The 13,331-nt window shown below is 40.9% G+C and overlaps 1 protein-coding gene and 2 gene segments (V, D, J or C); all 3 read right to left on the reverse strand.

Moving 5' to 3' along the window:
- The window catches only part of LOC117656307 (uncharacterized), a 37,805-nt gene extending 37,603 nt beyond the window's left edge, over positions 1 to 202 (reverse strand). Inside the window, exon 1 of the mRNA XM_087891724.1 lies at positions 116 to 202. Within this exon, the coding sequence (XP_087747850.1) occupies positions 116 to 149 (34 nt within the window). The 5' untranslated portion in view covers positions 150 to 202. The remainder of the gene's footprint in view (positions 1 to 115) is intronic.
- The window catches only part of LOC117658371 (Ig gamma-2C chain C region-like), a 172,781-nt gene that overhangs the window by 142,285 nt on the left and 17,165 nt on the right, over positions 1 to 13,331 (reverse strand).
- Positions 1 to 13,331, reverse strand: part of LOC132710242 (immunoglobulin heavy constant epsilon-like) — a 147,081-nt gene that overhangs the window by 116,994 nt on the left and 16,756 nt on the right.

The raw sequence follows: 13,331 nt of genomic DNA on the forward strand, positions 1-13,331 counted from the left end.
CAGATGTTGGTCTTCCTAGGTAAACTAGAAAGGAAACATGACCAGATTCACTAAATCTACTTTACTGTAAGCCTACATTAAAATGATCTTGCAAGTCTGAAGGTAAAACACACACCATTTATGTCCCGAAAATCCACACATAGATGCATTGACCAATTGCTCCATTAGGGTGGATCTTTCCTTAGCGTCTTTCTCTGACAAGCAACTGTCAGATTATCCCCCTTCTTGTCTGATTGTTTCCTAAGAAGCATCTCTTCTTTATGCTCAAGGTCACGGATTCATTCCATTGTATCTTTCGGTAAAGCTTGGCATTCAGACAAATCAACCATCAACAGACAAATAGAGATGAACTCCGTTTACACCCCATTTGAAAGAAAAATTTAAAAAAAGCTAAGAAGGAAATGAAAAGACCAGAACACATTCTCTCAAGCAACTGAGACCCAGATAAGCAGGGAGTAACACCAGACAAACAAACGGAGAACAATACCCAAATCAGGAAATTACCAAAGAGAAAACATTTGCAGAGCAAGCTACTATATATAAACAGGAAGCAATCTCCACATTCACTAGTTATGATGACATTACCTAATGAAATAACTTCAAGCCAAATGGGGAATGGAAAGATTTATGACCCTTAGCAGTCATCTGGTCATTAGGACTCTATAGGTCCGTCATTAGCTTAACAAATACTTCAGAGTGCTAATGACCAGACTGCTAAGTTTCATAAATCTTTCCGTTCCCCATTTGGCTTGAAGCTATTTCATTAGGTAATGTCATCATAACTAGTGAATGTGGGTATTGCTTCCTGTTTATATATAGTAGCTTGCTCTGCAAATGTTTTCTCTTTGGTAATTTCCTGATTTGGGTATTGTTCTCCGTTTGTTTGTCTGGTGTTAATCTCTGCTTATCTGGGTCTCAGTTGCTTGAGAGAATGTGTTCTGGTTTTTTCATTTCCTTCTTAGCTTTTTTAAAATTTTTCTTTCGAATGGGGTGTAAACGTAGTTTATCTCTATTTGTCTGTTGATGCTGATTTATCTGAATGCCAAGCTTCACCGAAAGATACAATGGAATGAATCCGTGACCTTGAGCATAAAGAAGAGATGCTGCTTAGGAAACAATCAGACAAGAAGGGGGATAATCCTACAGTTGCTTGTCAGAGAAAGATGCTAAGGAAAGATTCACCCTAATGGCGCAATGGGTCATTGCGTCTATGCGTGGATTTTCGGGACATAAATGGTGTGTGTTTTACCTTCAGACTTGCAAGATCATTTTAATGTAGGCTTACAGTAAAGTAGATTTAGTGAATCTGGTCATGTTTCCTTTCTAGTTTACCTAGGAAGACCAACATCTGAAAGTTTTCTCTGATGGTTAAGCGACTGCAGCGTCCTCCCCCCTTCTGATTTTTGTATGTCTAATCACACTTGACCAAATAAAGCGTTCAATTCAATTCAATTCTTCTCTTTTCTCAAGGTCACTCATGCATTCTGTTACAAAAGACTCTGTTAGCAAAGCCCATCCATGAACACCAATAGGTTCCATTTTGCCATCGTGTGCCAGGAGGGGGGGAGCAGGGGAGGTTTGTGCACACGCGTGCCCACACCCATAATTCTATGTGCCCCAGCCTACGTACAACCCCCCCTCTGCCCCACTCTTGGCACATGATGGCCCGGTAGGCCCGTTTTTCTCTCTCATTTTAGCACTCTGAAGTATTTGTTAAGCTAATGACGGACCTACAGAGTGCTAATGACCAGATGACTACCAAGGAATATAAATCTTTCCACTCCCCACCATTCAGACAGAACTGAAGAAGCTTCTTGGATGAAAAGCTAAATGTTTTCAAAAAAACAAAACAAAACAAAAAAACCCCAAGGAAGTCCAGTTGCCTTTTGAAAAGCACGTGTGGGACAATTTAAACATGGTTTTGCTTAAATGAATCTTTATGTATTACCTTAGGTTGGTCTTTGGCCAAAAGATTTGTTCACAGTTACCTTTTCTGCAGATCAATTGACTATGACTGAAGTAAGTGGGAGTGCAGAGAGTCTGTAGAGATTCTCAATCATCCATTGTTGGTCCCAAGGTCATGGTTGTCCCAAAGGTGCTTTTTTTTTCAGGAGGCAACTGGACTTCCTTGTTTTTCTTTTGAAGAAGTTTCGCTTCACATCCAAGAAGCTTCTTCAGCTCTGACAGGATAGTGGGGAATGCAAATGACCAGCTGTCTGCAAGGAATATAAATCCTTCCATTCCCCACTATCCTGTCGGAGATGAAGAAGCTTCTTGGATGTGAAGTGAAATGTCTTCAAAAGAAAAACTCTTGTCGCCTCCTGAAAAAGCACCTTTGGGACAACCATGACCTGGGTGACTGTGAATCTCTACAGACATTTAGCTATACAATTTGAGATGAACACCTTTTGAATGGTGTGGGAGCAGGAATGGATTTCCAGAGGGAAAAAAAAAATCTACAGACTACAGGCACCATTTGCACTACTCAAATTCAAGGTGTTGGTTGCCATCTTTAAAGCGCTCCATGGCTTAGGACCCGGGTACTTACGAGACCGCCTTCTGCCACTGATAGCCTCCCATCGACCAGTACGCTCCGACAGAGAGGGATTCCTGAGGGTGCCGTTGGTCAAACAATGTCGACTGGCGACCCCCAGGGGGAGAGCCTTCTCTGTGGGAACACCTGCCCTCTGGAATGAGCCGCCCTCGGAGATTCGTAGGATCCCTGACCTTCACACCTTTCACCACACCCTCAAAACGCTATTGTTTCACCAAGCAGGGCTGGCCTAAATGCTATTTTAATGGGTGGTTTCTATTTTAGCTCTTTCAGCCAAATTATTTAATATTTTTAAATTGTCTTTTAACTTTCATATAGTTGTGGGTTTTATTTCTGGCTGTACACCGCCCTGAGTCCTTAGGGAGAAGAGCGGTATAAAAATTTAATGAAATAAATAAATAAATAAATAAAATACTCAGGTGACCCTGAGGACACAGACAAACCTCCAAGGGCTTCAACAACCCTCTAAAAGGACGCAATTGACCAGCTGTCTGCAAGGAGGATAAATCCTTCCATTCCCCACTATCGTGTCAGAGCTGAAGAAGCTTCTTGGATGAGAAGCGAAACGTCTTCAAAAGGAAAAACAAGAAAGTCCAGTTGCCTCCTGAAAAAGCACCTTTGGGACGAGTGCAGAGTGTGTGTATCCCCGTGGCCTGTGCAAAAGAGTGTGCATCTCTTTGTCCTCTGCAGAAGAGTGTGTACACCAAGAAACAATGGATGGGAACTAACCAAGGAGAGAAGCAACCAGAACCAAGGAGAAAATTCCTAACGGCAAGAGCAATCAGCCAATGGAATAGCTCGCCTTCAGAAGTTGTGGGTGCTCCATCACTGGAGGCTTTCAAAAAGAGGCTGGACAACCATTTGTCTGAAATGGTATAGGGTCTCCTGCTTGAGTAGGAGGTTGGACTAGAAGACCTCTGACGTCCCTTACAACTCTATTATTCTACGTTCCATCTCCTTGGCCTATTCAATACAGCTTTGATACCTGGCACACTTTGGGGCATAAAAGAAAAACTGAGTTTGCTTAACCTTTATGGCCTTTCCATCCAAACAAGTTTTTGTGGTGTCTGGGGAATTTTGCTCCCGCGTATGCCCTGAATATGTAGCGCAAATAACCTTGCGACACCAACTGGAGGAAACAGCTTTGACCATCACAGAATCTAGTCATCTTGGTAATTCTTTCCACTCCAGTATGGAAGTTTGGATCTGGAAGTCTGTCTGTCGCTAAGTAGGATATTACTCTGCAAATGGGATCATCTTTGGTGTGTGTGTGTGTGTGTGTGTGTGTGTGTGTTGTATGTGAGATGCTGTCCAAGGGAAGATTGTGCTTTAAAATGGCCCTGGATCCATAAATACTGCTTTTACAACCCCTATGAGTGAAAAAAATTGACCAAAAGCAGAAAAATATTACCCACTATTTTATTTTTATCCCCTTCCCTTCTCCTCCCAGTTCGGTTACCCATAATCGATTTAGGCATCCTATCCCACATTTCCCAATGCATATACAGTAGTGGCCAAAATTGTGGGAAAACCTTTTGGGAAAAGTGTATTTTCTAAAACTAGCTAATAACGCCACTTTTTTGGGGGAATAGTACCATCAAATTATATATCAGTGGAAAGATAATTTAATCAAGAAAGTAATGCAATATCTTTTATGGAGGATTTGCTATTAGTATAGCAGTTAGAGCATAAAGAAGAAAAGTGAAACACGTAGAAAAAAATGAGACATACAAAAATGATCACCATGTCAGTTAATACTTTGTTGGGTAACCTTTAGCATGAATTACGGCATTACAACATCTTCCCATGGAGTGAACCAAGTCTTTTAGTTCTGCAGCTATTATAATGTGAAACCAAGATTGAATGATGGCTTCTATTAACTAGGTTTTATTGCTGGGTCGCTTCTGACTAACAAGTCTCTTTAGTCGGCTCCATAGATTTTCAATTGGGTTAAGGTCTGGGCTATTCCCAGGCCATTCCAGCAGTGGATTATGATTATCTTGAAACTCCCCCCAAAAAGTAGTGTTATTAGCCATCAAACCTCAAAAATACACTTTCCCCAAAAGGTTTCCACAATTTTTACCTCTACTGTACACCCTCAAAGGCGGGTAGTGGGTTTCTACTGGTTTGCACTGATTTGGGCAAACTGGTAGTGGTGGCGGTGGGAGGCTCCACCCACCCACCTGGACGTCATCACGGATGCTCTGCGCATGCGCAGAAGCACTACACATGAGTAAAGCGAACACGCACGCGCTCTCACAGTTCTGAACTGGTAGCAAAGGTAAGTGAAACCCACTACAGCTCAAAGGTATGGCCCATATTTGTAAAGGCATTGGAGAGAATCCGAGAAGTGATTTGTCCTTCGGTGTTCCCCACCTTGCAACGTGAATTACTTTAAGATTCAGAAACCCAGTTCCCAGGCTTAACCAAGTTGGTTTGAGAAGCAAATGGGAGTTCTGTAATAACATCTGTTATTATATAACGTGAACATCTTCAATGCCAGTAACAATTCACAAAGGAAACGGTTCATTCCAGAGGTGGGTTTCAGCAGGTTCTGACTAGTTCTGGTGAACCTGTAGCGGAAATTTTGAGTAGTTTGGAGAACCGGTAAATAACACCTCTGACTGGCCCTGCCCCCATCTATTCTCTGCTTCCCGAGTCCCAGCTGATCGGGAAGAAATGGGGATTTTGCAGTAACCTTCCCCTGGAGTGGTGAGGGAATGGAAATTTTACAGGATCCTTCCCCTGGAGTGGGGTGGAAATGGAGATTTTACAGTATCCTTCCCCTGCCATGCCCACCAAGCCACGCCTACCAAGCCATGCCACACCCACCAAGCCACGCCCACAGAACCGGTAGTAAAAAACATTGAATCCACTGGTTCATTCATCAAGAATAGATATTTATTGCAACATTGTATGACAATCTCAATATAAAAAAAAAGTACATTCGAATTAATACGAATTGTGCAGCGAATCTCGTCTGTTTTACATGAAGATTAAAAGTGCTGTAAGTCCCCTTTAGAGTATCAGATCAGGTAGACCATTCTGACAAAAAATAATCATAATCATAACAATGATTAAACAATGACTATAACTGAGACACAGAGAAGTATCCACAAAGATATACGTCACACAGAAAATGACGCAACAGAGTAAAAGCAACATTTCACCATGGAGCTAAACTGTAAACAACCAGGCGGTTTCCGCTCACATGGACTCTTAAGGCTATGATACAAAGCAAAGTAAAAAAAAAATTCCAGCTCTTCTCAAATAAATCCTTTCTCCTTTTACAGAAGTAGATGTAGAAGAACAGCATCTCTCTTTTTTATTTCACCTGGAAATAAGAAATAAGATTTAACAAAAATGTTACTGTTGAAACAGAAGAAATGAGATAGATGGTCAGTCAAATTTCTTAATTTGCCCCAAGGAGCTGTTGATACAGCTTTACAGAGGAATTATTGAGGGAGCTCAACCAATCTCATTGTACATATGTTGTGCACTGACAATAAAGATTAGAATTTGAATTGAATTGAATTGAATTGAAACTCTATAACTGTCTGGTTTGGCACAGCAACCAAATAGGTACAGACTTCAAAGGATAGTTAGCAATAGCACTTAGACTTATATACCACTTCGCAGTGCTTTCCAGCCCTCTCTAAGTGGTTTACAGAGTCAGCTTGTTGTCCCCAACAATCTGGGTCCTCATTTTACCAACCCTGGAAGGATGGAAGGGTGTGTCAACCTTGAACCTGGTGAGATTCGAACTGCCAAATTTTAGACAGCCGGCAGTCAGCAGAAGTAGGCTGCAGTACTGCACTCTAACCACTAGTTGGATCGTTGGGAAGGGAGCAGATAGACCACAAAGAAGAAAATCTGGACTATTTCCAACTGGCAGATTTCTCTTGGTGAAACACTGAACCAGAGGAATGAACTGGACAGGTCTAGGACAATTCACTGCAGCCAACTCACTGCAAGACAATCCACATGGGATAACTCAACACAACAAATGTTATCTGCCACTGATTCTTCTACATGCTTTCCATTTTTGTCAATGGGAAATAATGCCGAAGAAACAGTGGCAGGTAATATTTACTGCATGGAGTTATCCCAGGTGGATTATCCCATGGCAAGTTGTCCTGTGGCAAATTGTCCCAATGGCAAGTTGATTGTAGCCAATTGGCCACGGCGAGTTCTCCCATTGCGGACTGGACAACCAAAATGGGTTACAAATTATCACCAAATCTACAGCTTTGAAATTTGCATCTAGTAACTGTTCTGTCCCTTCTGCTCTCAACTCAGTCTGTAGTTTTGCTTGGAATAGTGATAGATAGATAGATAGATAGATAGATAGATAGATAGATAGATAGATAGATGGATAGATGGATGGACAAAGAGAGGGAGGGTTGGAGAGAGAGAGGGGGGAGGGAGGGAGGGAGGGAGGGAGGGAGAGGGAGAGATACCATGTTTTCCTGAAAATAAGACCCTGTCTTATATTTTTTTGAACCCTGAAATAAGCACTTGGCCTTATTGCCATGCACTCAATAGCCCGATTGGGCTTATTATCAGGGGATGTCTTATTTTGGGGGAAACAGGGTAGAGATAGAGATGGATGGGTGGATGGGTGGATGGATGGATGGATAGATAGATAGATAGACAGACAGATGATAGATAGAGATAGATAGATAGATAGATAGATAGATAGATAGATAGATAGAGAGAGAGAGAGAGAGAGAGAGAGAGAGAGAGAGAGAGAGAGATGGATAATAAATAGATAGATATACAGTAGATAGATGATAGATAGATGATAGATAGAGATAGATAGATAGATAGATAGATAGATAGATAGATAGATAGATAGATAGATAGAAGATAGAGATAGATAGAGGTAGAGGTAGATAGATAGAAAGAGAGAGATGGATGGATGGATAATAAATAGATAGATAGATAGATAGATAGATAGATAGATAGATAGAGATAAAGATAGAGATAGATAGATATAGCGATAGATAGATAGATAGATAGATAGATAGATAGATAGATAGATATAGAGATAGATATGGATATGGATATGGATATGGATATGGATATGGATATGGATATGGATATGGATATGGATATAGATATAGATAGATATAGATGTAGATAGATATAGATATAGATATAGAATAGAATAGAATGACGGAGTTGGAAGGAAACTTGAGGTCTTCTAATCTAACCCCATTGTCCAGTGGGAAAAACTACACCACTTCAGATACTTTATTCAAATTCAAATTCAAATTTCTATACCGCCCTTCTCCTTTCGGACTCAGGGCGGCGTACAGCCAAGATAAAAACATCTATACAAAACATCACAGTTAAAAAATAAAGTTAAAATAATTTATAAATTTGGCCCATAATTTAAAACTTGTCAATTAAAATCAATATTAAAATTTTAAATATATATGTTAAATGGTTATCCAACATCTCCTTAAAAACTTCCAGTGTTGGAGCATTCGCAACTTCTGGAGGCAAGTTGTTCCACTGATTAATGGTTCTAACTGTCAGGAAATTTCTCCTTAGTTCTAAGTTGCTTCTCTCCTTGATTAGTTTCTACCCATTGCTTCTTGTCCTACCCTCAGGTGCTTTGGAGAATAGCTTTGGAGAGTCTGGAGACTCTCTCTTCTTTGTGGCAGCCCACAAAGATATTGGAACACTGCTATTATGTCACATACACATATAAACATGATATTGGTTATTCCATAATTTTAATATACATACATTCATTAAATTGATAATATGCGTTTGCTTTTGTCTTTTCTGCAATGCAGAAGGATGAGCATAAAAACCATGCAGTGGAAAAATATAAACAGACATATTTTGAGTAGTAATAGAAACTGCTTTCTAATGAAAGATCAGGCAACCAAAATTATGCACACAAGGGTAAATGCATACAAAAAAGGTTTCCAAGGATCATATCATTGCAGGAGCTGGGCATGGCTAATCTAGTGAAGAGAAGGACCAGGGGAGACATAATAGAAGTCTTCTAATATTTGAAGAGCTGCCACAGAGAGGAAGGGGTCAAGCTATTTTCCAAAGCACCCAAAGGCCAGACAAAGGAATAATGGATGGAAACAGAACAAGGAGAGATTCAACCTAGAAATGAGTCTGAGTCTCCGGAGAAGGGCGGCATATAAATCGAACTAATAAATAAATAAATAAAATAAGGAGACATTTTCTGACAATGAGAGCAATCAACCAATGGAACAGCTGGCCTTCAGAAGTTATGGGAGTTTCATCATTGGAAGCTTTCAAGAAAAGGCTGGACTTCCATCTGTCAGAAATGGCATAGGGTCTCCTGCTTGGCTGGGAGGTTGGACTAGATGACCTACGCCAAGGGTATCAAACTCAAGGCCCGGGGACCAGATCCAGCTCTGGGGTGCTTAGATCTGGCCCGCAAGGCTGCCCTGGAAGCAGCAAAGGACTAACCCGTGGTGCTTCTGCCAGCGAAAATGGAGCTCAGGAGGACCACGTTCGGGAGCCTGTTTTTGCTGGGCCACCACAGGGCCCCCTGACATGAGTGATGTCATGCTGGCCACATACACCCACCTGCCCGAGGTCAAACACAACCCTGATGCAGCCCTCAATGAAATCGAGTTTGACACCCCTGACCTACATGGTCCCTTCCAACTCTGTTAATCTGTTAATCGTATATCATATCTCTCCATATTATTAATAAGTGATAGATATATCCAGTCCAAAAGGGGACCTAGATGACTACATAACTGGAGGTTAAAGTCGACCCATTCTCTATGTAGAAAACACGATGAAGGCCATCTCTACCAGCATGTACTCTACTGTTTCTCTTCTACACGTCTTACCTTAATGACTGTCACCGTGGCACTGTAGAAGAGGCTCACTAGGAAAAGAATGATGAAAGTGGAAAGGATCGACGAGATGTTTTGGTATTCTTCTTCATCCTCCGTGTCCACAATTCCATCTACGTAACCTTTGGACAATACATGAAGGTCAGCTTCTAGAGTTCAGAAAGAAGTGAGGGTGCATTGAAGCTAAACAGCATATTTGATAAAGGGTAGCATGCAAGAGCCATGAAAATGTTATAGAGTAGGGAAAATGCGATATGCGAAAAGACAGCTAATGGCAGATAATAATAGTGGAGAAAAGCAGAGGGGGAGCCAACAGGGAAAGAAGAGCTATTTTAGTAAAGCCTTGGCGTGGTGGAAGATGGCCTTTCTTAAGACTATCTCTAAGAAAGAATAAAAAGGAAAGGGGGCTCTGCTGTTGTGGTCCACCAGCAGCCTGCAGATCTGGCACCAGAATCAGACAGTGAGGAGGCTGGGGAGGACCATGGGCCTGGAGTCTGGGGAAGGCTCAGACGAGGGCTCTGCATCGAAGGCAGAGATGGGGCCAGGGCCATCTGGGAGTTGCGCGCGGACTCAGGAGCCTCCAGAGTCGGACATCAGAGAGGCAGAGGAACAGGAAGAGTTTGTTCCTAGTGCGCGCATGCGCAGAGCTGCCAGAAGGCAAGAACAGTTAAAACAATAGGGACGACTCGGGAGTAAGGCCTGGAGATGATTGGCCCCTCCCATAAGGCTTAAAAGAGGAGCAAAGGCACATGGGCCCTTTGCAGGAAAGCAACGTTGTTAATTCTGTTCCCAGTCAGCATATCTGTTTGGTTCTGGACTCTGTGTGGCTTTGCCAAGTAGGTCTTTGGCAGCGTGTCAAGGGAGATAAAGGTTGGTGATTATCCCGAAGGACTTCTCCCGAAGGACTTTTTGCAACTAATTAGGAATCAGCTGTGAATGAACATAATTCACAGCTATTGCAATAAAAGAGGTTTTTGGGACTACTCGTGTATTTTAATGACTCAGGAAGCCTAGGTCACAACATCAACTCTCTACAGATGTCTATGGAGATTTTCAGTCATCCAGGTCATGCTTGTCCCAAAGGTGTTTTTTTTCAAAAGGCAACTGGACTTTCTTCATTTTCTCCTTGAAGGCATTTCGCTTCTCATCGAGTCAGAACCGAAGAAGACCCTTGGATGAGAAGCGAAACGTCTTCATGGAGAACACAAAGAAAGTCAAGTTGCCTCCTTGAAAAAGCATCTTTGGGACTGCTCACCACAGACTTCCAAAGACTGTTTTCAAAGGAGGGATGACTATTGCTCGGTTGAAGAATGACTCAACCCATCGCATCTGCACAAGTCAAAAGATCCTGCAGATCTGTGGGAAGAAAGTCGACTTGGAAAGTTCGGACAGGTTGGGACAAGGATGTTCTGACTGATCTAAAAATTTTCATCTTGGGTTGGCCAGGTGGTGCAATATTGACTTATCACCTTGTGCAATTAACTTGAAGAACTGAACTCTTAAGGTTGATTTCATGAATTCTTGATTACACGAATACATGAAAGCTTGCTTTCTGAATTCATTTGATGGGGTACTCTCCTTGATATCTTCCAGAACTATGACATAACATTTCTCCTTCTGGAATATACAGTGCATTCCGTTCAATTTGTAATCATAGATTGTGAATTATAGTCGGCTACAATTTCCGGAAGGATTGAGAATATATCAATTGTGAAAAAACATGCTAACTTGGGGCAAAGAGATTTCCCATTCTTTGGATGTCCTTGGAAGGGAGTTTTTTTTTTTAAATATGTGCCACTAATTTTAAATGGTCAGTCCTAGAGGAGATCAACCCTGACTGCTCTTTACAAGGCCAGATCCTCAAATATTTTGGCCACCTAATGAGAAGGAAGAACTCACTGGAGAAGAGCCTAATGCTGGGAACGTTTGAGGGCAAAAGAAGAAGGGGACGACAGAGAACGAGGTGGCTGGATGGTGTCACTGAAGCCAAGTAGGCATGAGCTTAAATGGACTCCAGAGGATGGTAGAGGACAGGAAGGCCTGGAGGAACATTATCCACGGGGTCGCAATGGGACGGAGATGACTTCCCAACTAACAACAAAATTTTAAATGAATCTGAGTCTTTCAAAGAAGTTGCAATCAGTATACAAAGTGAAAGTGGTTTGAGCAAAGCATCTAGTAAGTTTTGTGGCTTGTTAGAATTGAATTTGTGGATTATAGTATTTAAAGTCATCCTTCTACCCTTTCCATCAGATTACCAGGATGAATGCCAATGTATGAGCGAATTGGTACATTCTGAATTCCTGTTTCACAATATTAACTGAAGTAGTAGTAGAAGTTTTCTTGAGTACAAAGGGAGATTATTTACATGCTATCTGAAAACCGTCTTGGCAGTTAGAACAATTAATCAACGGCATGTCTTGCCTCCAGAAAGCGTGGGTCCTCCAATACTGGAGGTTTTTAAGAAGAGATGGGACAACATTTGTCTGAAATGGCATCAAGTTTCCAGGGGGTTGGACTAGAAGATCTCCTAGGTCCCTTACAACTCTGTTATTCTGTAAAATGAGCTACAACAGGTTAGTTAAGTAACTAAGTCAGATCCGCAAGTACATTAAGGGGACTATCATCTATTCAAAGTTATTGGGAGTTCAAATTGATGGGTCTTCCTAATGTGATTTTGAGTTTAAGATGCCCAGTATTTGGCTGAAAGACGAGGGTGAGAGGATGATTTTTGTATTTTCAAGTGCTGTTGTTGATGAACGCATAGTTTAACATGACTGAGAAGCCATGGTGAATAGGATGGATGGGAAAGGGGATTTCAGCATTGAACACTTATGGACCTTCCCTTGAGTACATCCTCATGAAATACAAATGAAAGAGTTTTCCTCAGTTATATTACTGTCAATATTCTTTCTCATATGTTGGGAGAGAAGAAAAGAGCATTCAGGGCATGGATCACCATTTCTCCAATGCGCACTTCCTTCTCTTTCTTTTAGTTTAGATTTAGAAGTATTTTGTCATGTACTACTGAATCAAAGGCTTTACAGAAGTCTATATAAATTGCATCTATTGCTTTGCCCTGATCGAGATTTGTAGTCCATATGTTTTTGCAGTATAGAAGTTGTAGATTACAGGATAATTTTTTTTCTGAAACCAAATTGTTTATTAGAGAGTAGGTTCTTTGTTTCTAGGTGGAGGGTAATGGATAAAACGTCCTTCTTTGAGGAGAAGCGACAGTTCTTTGGCCTTTTCTGGCATGGTGGCCATTTTAGAACTCTTAAAACTCACAGAGAAGAAATTGTCTGGAGTATTTTTAAGCGAAGCACACAAGTACATCAGAAGAATATCAATTTGAAGTTTTTAGGCTGGTTGCATTTGCTCAATGGGAGCCCTCCAACGTTTCAATGCATTTACCTGCTTACAAGATTAAAGATCATGGATGCCCACCATGAAAATCTCAGCCTCCAACAAAGTTCATTTGTTCAAAAAAAAAAAAAAAAGGAAATTATAATTTTTTTATTAAGAATATCAGTGTTATGTGTTTTTTTTTTTAAAAAATAAACATTCAATGGGTAATTTTCAGGGTGTATGGGAAATTTAAGCAGCTTATTGTAGGTCTGTTTAATGTATAAACTATTTAATGCTTTAAAAAAATCAGTTTGGATACATTTTATCTCCTCTGTTGTCCAAACAAAGTGATTACTTTTCTTAAGAATGCTGGAATGTTCAGTTTGGTAAACCCCATAAAAGAATATTCATAGATGTTTGTGATTTGTCAATTAGTTGTTTGTTGGTTGATACTTTAGTTAAATTGCATTGATTTTCAACCCTCAATTTTTGATCTTTTTTTTTTTTTTTATGCATGGGATAATCTTTTATTATCCCGGTCCTGAAGTTCTAAGCATTTGATCTTC

Source organism: Pantherophis guttatus, chromosome 4 (assembly GCF_059756535.1).
Source record: "Pantherophis guttatus breed Tessera chromosome 4, ASM5975653v1, whole genome shotgun sequence".
NCBI classification, from domain to species: domain Eukaryota; kingdom Metazoa; phylum Chordata; class Lepidosauria; order Squamata; family Colubridae; genus Pantherophis; species Pantherophis guttatus.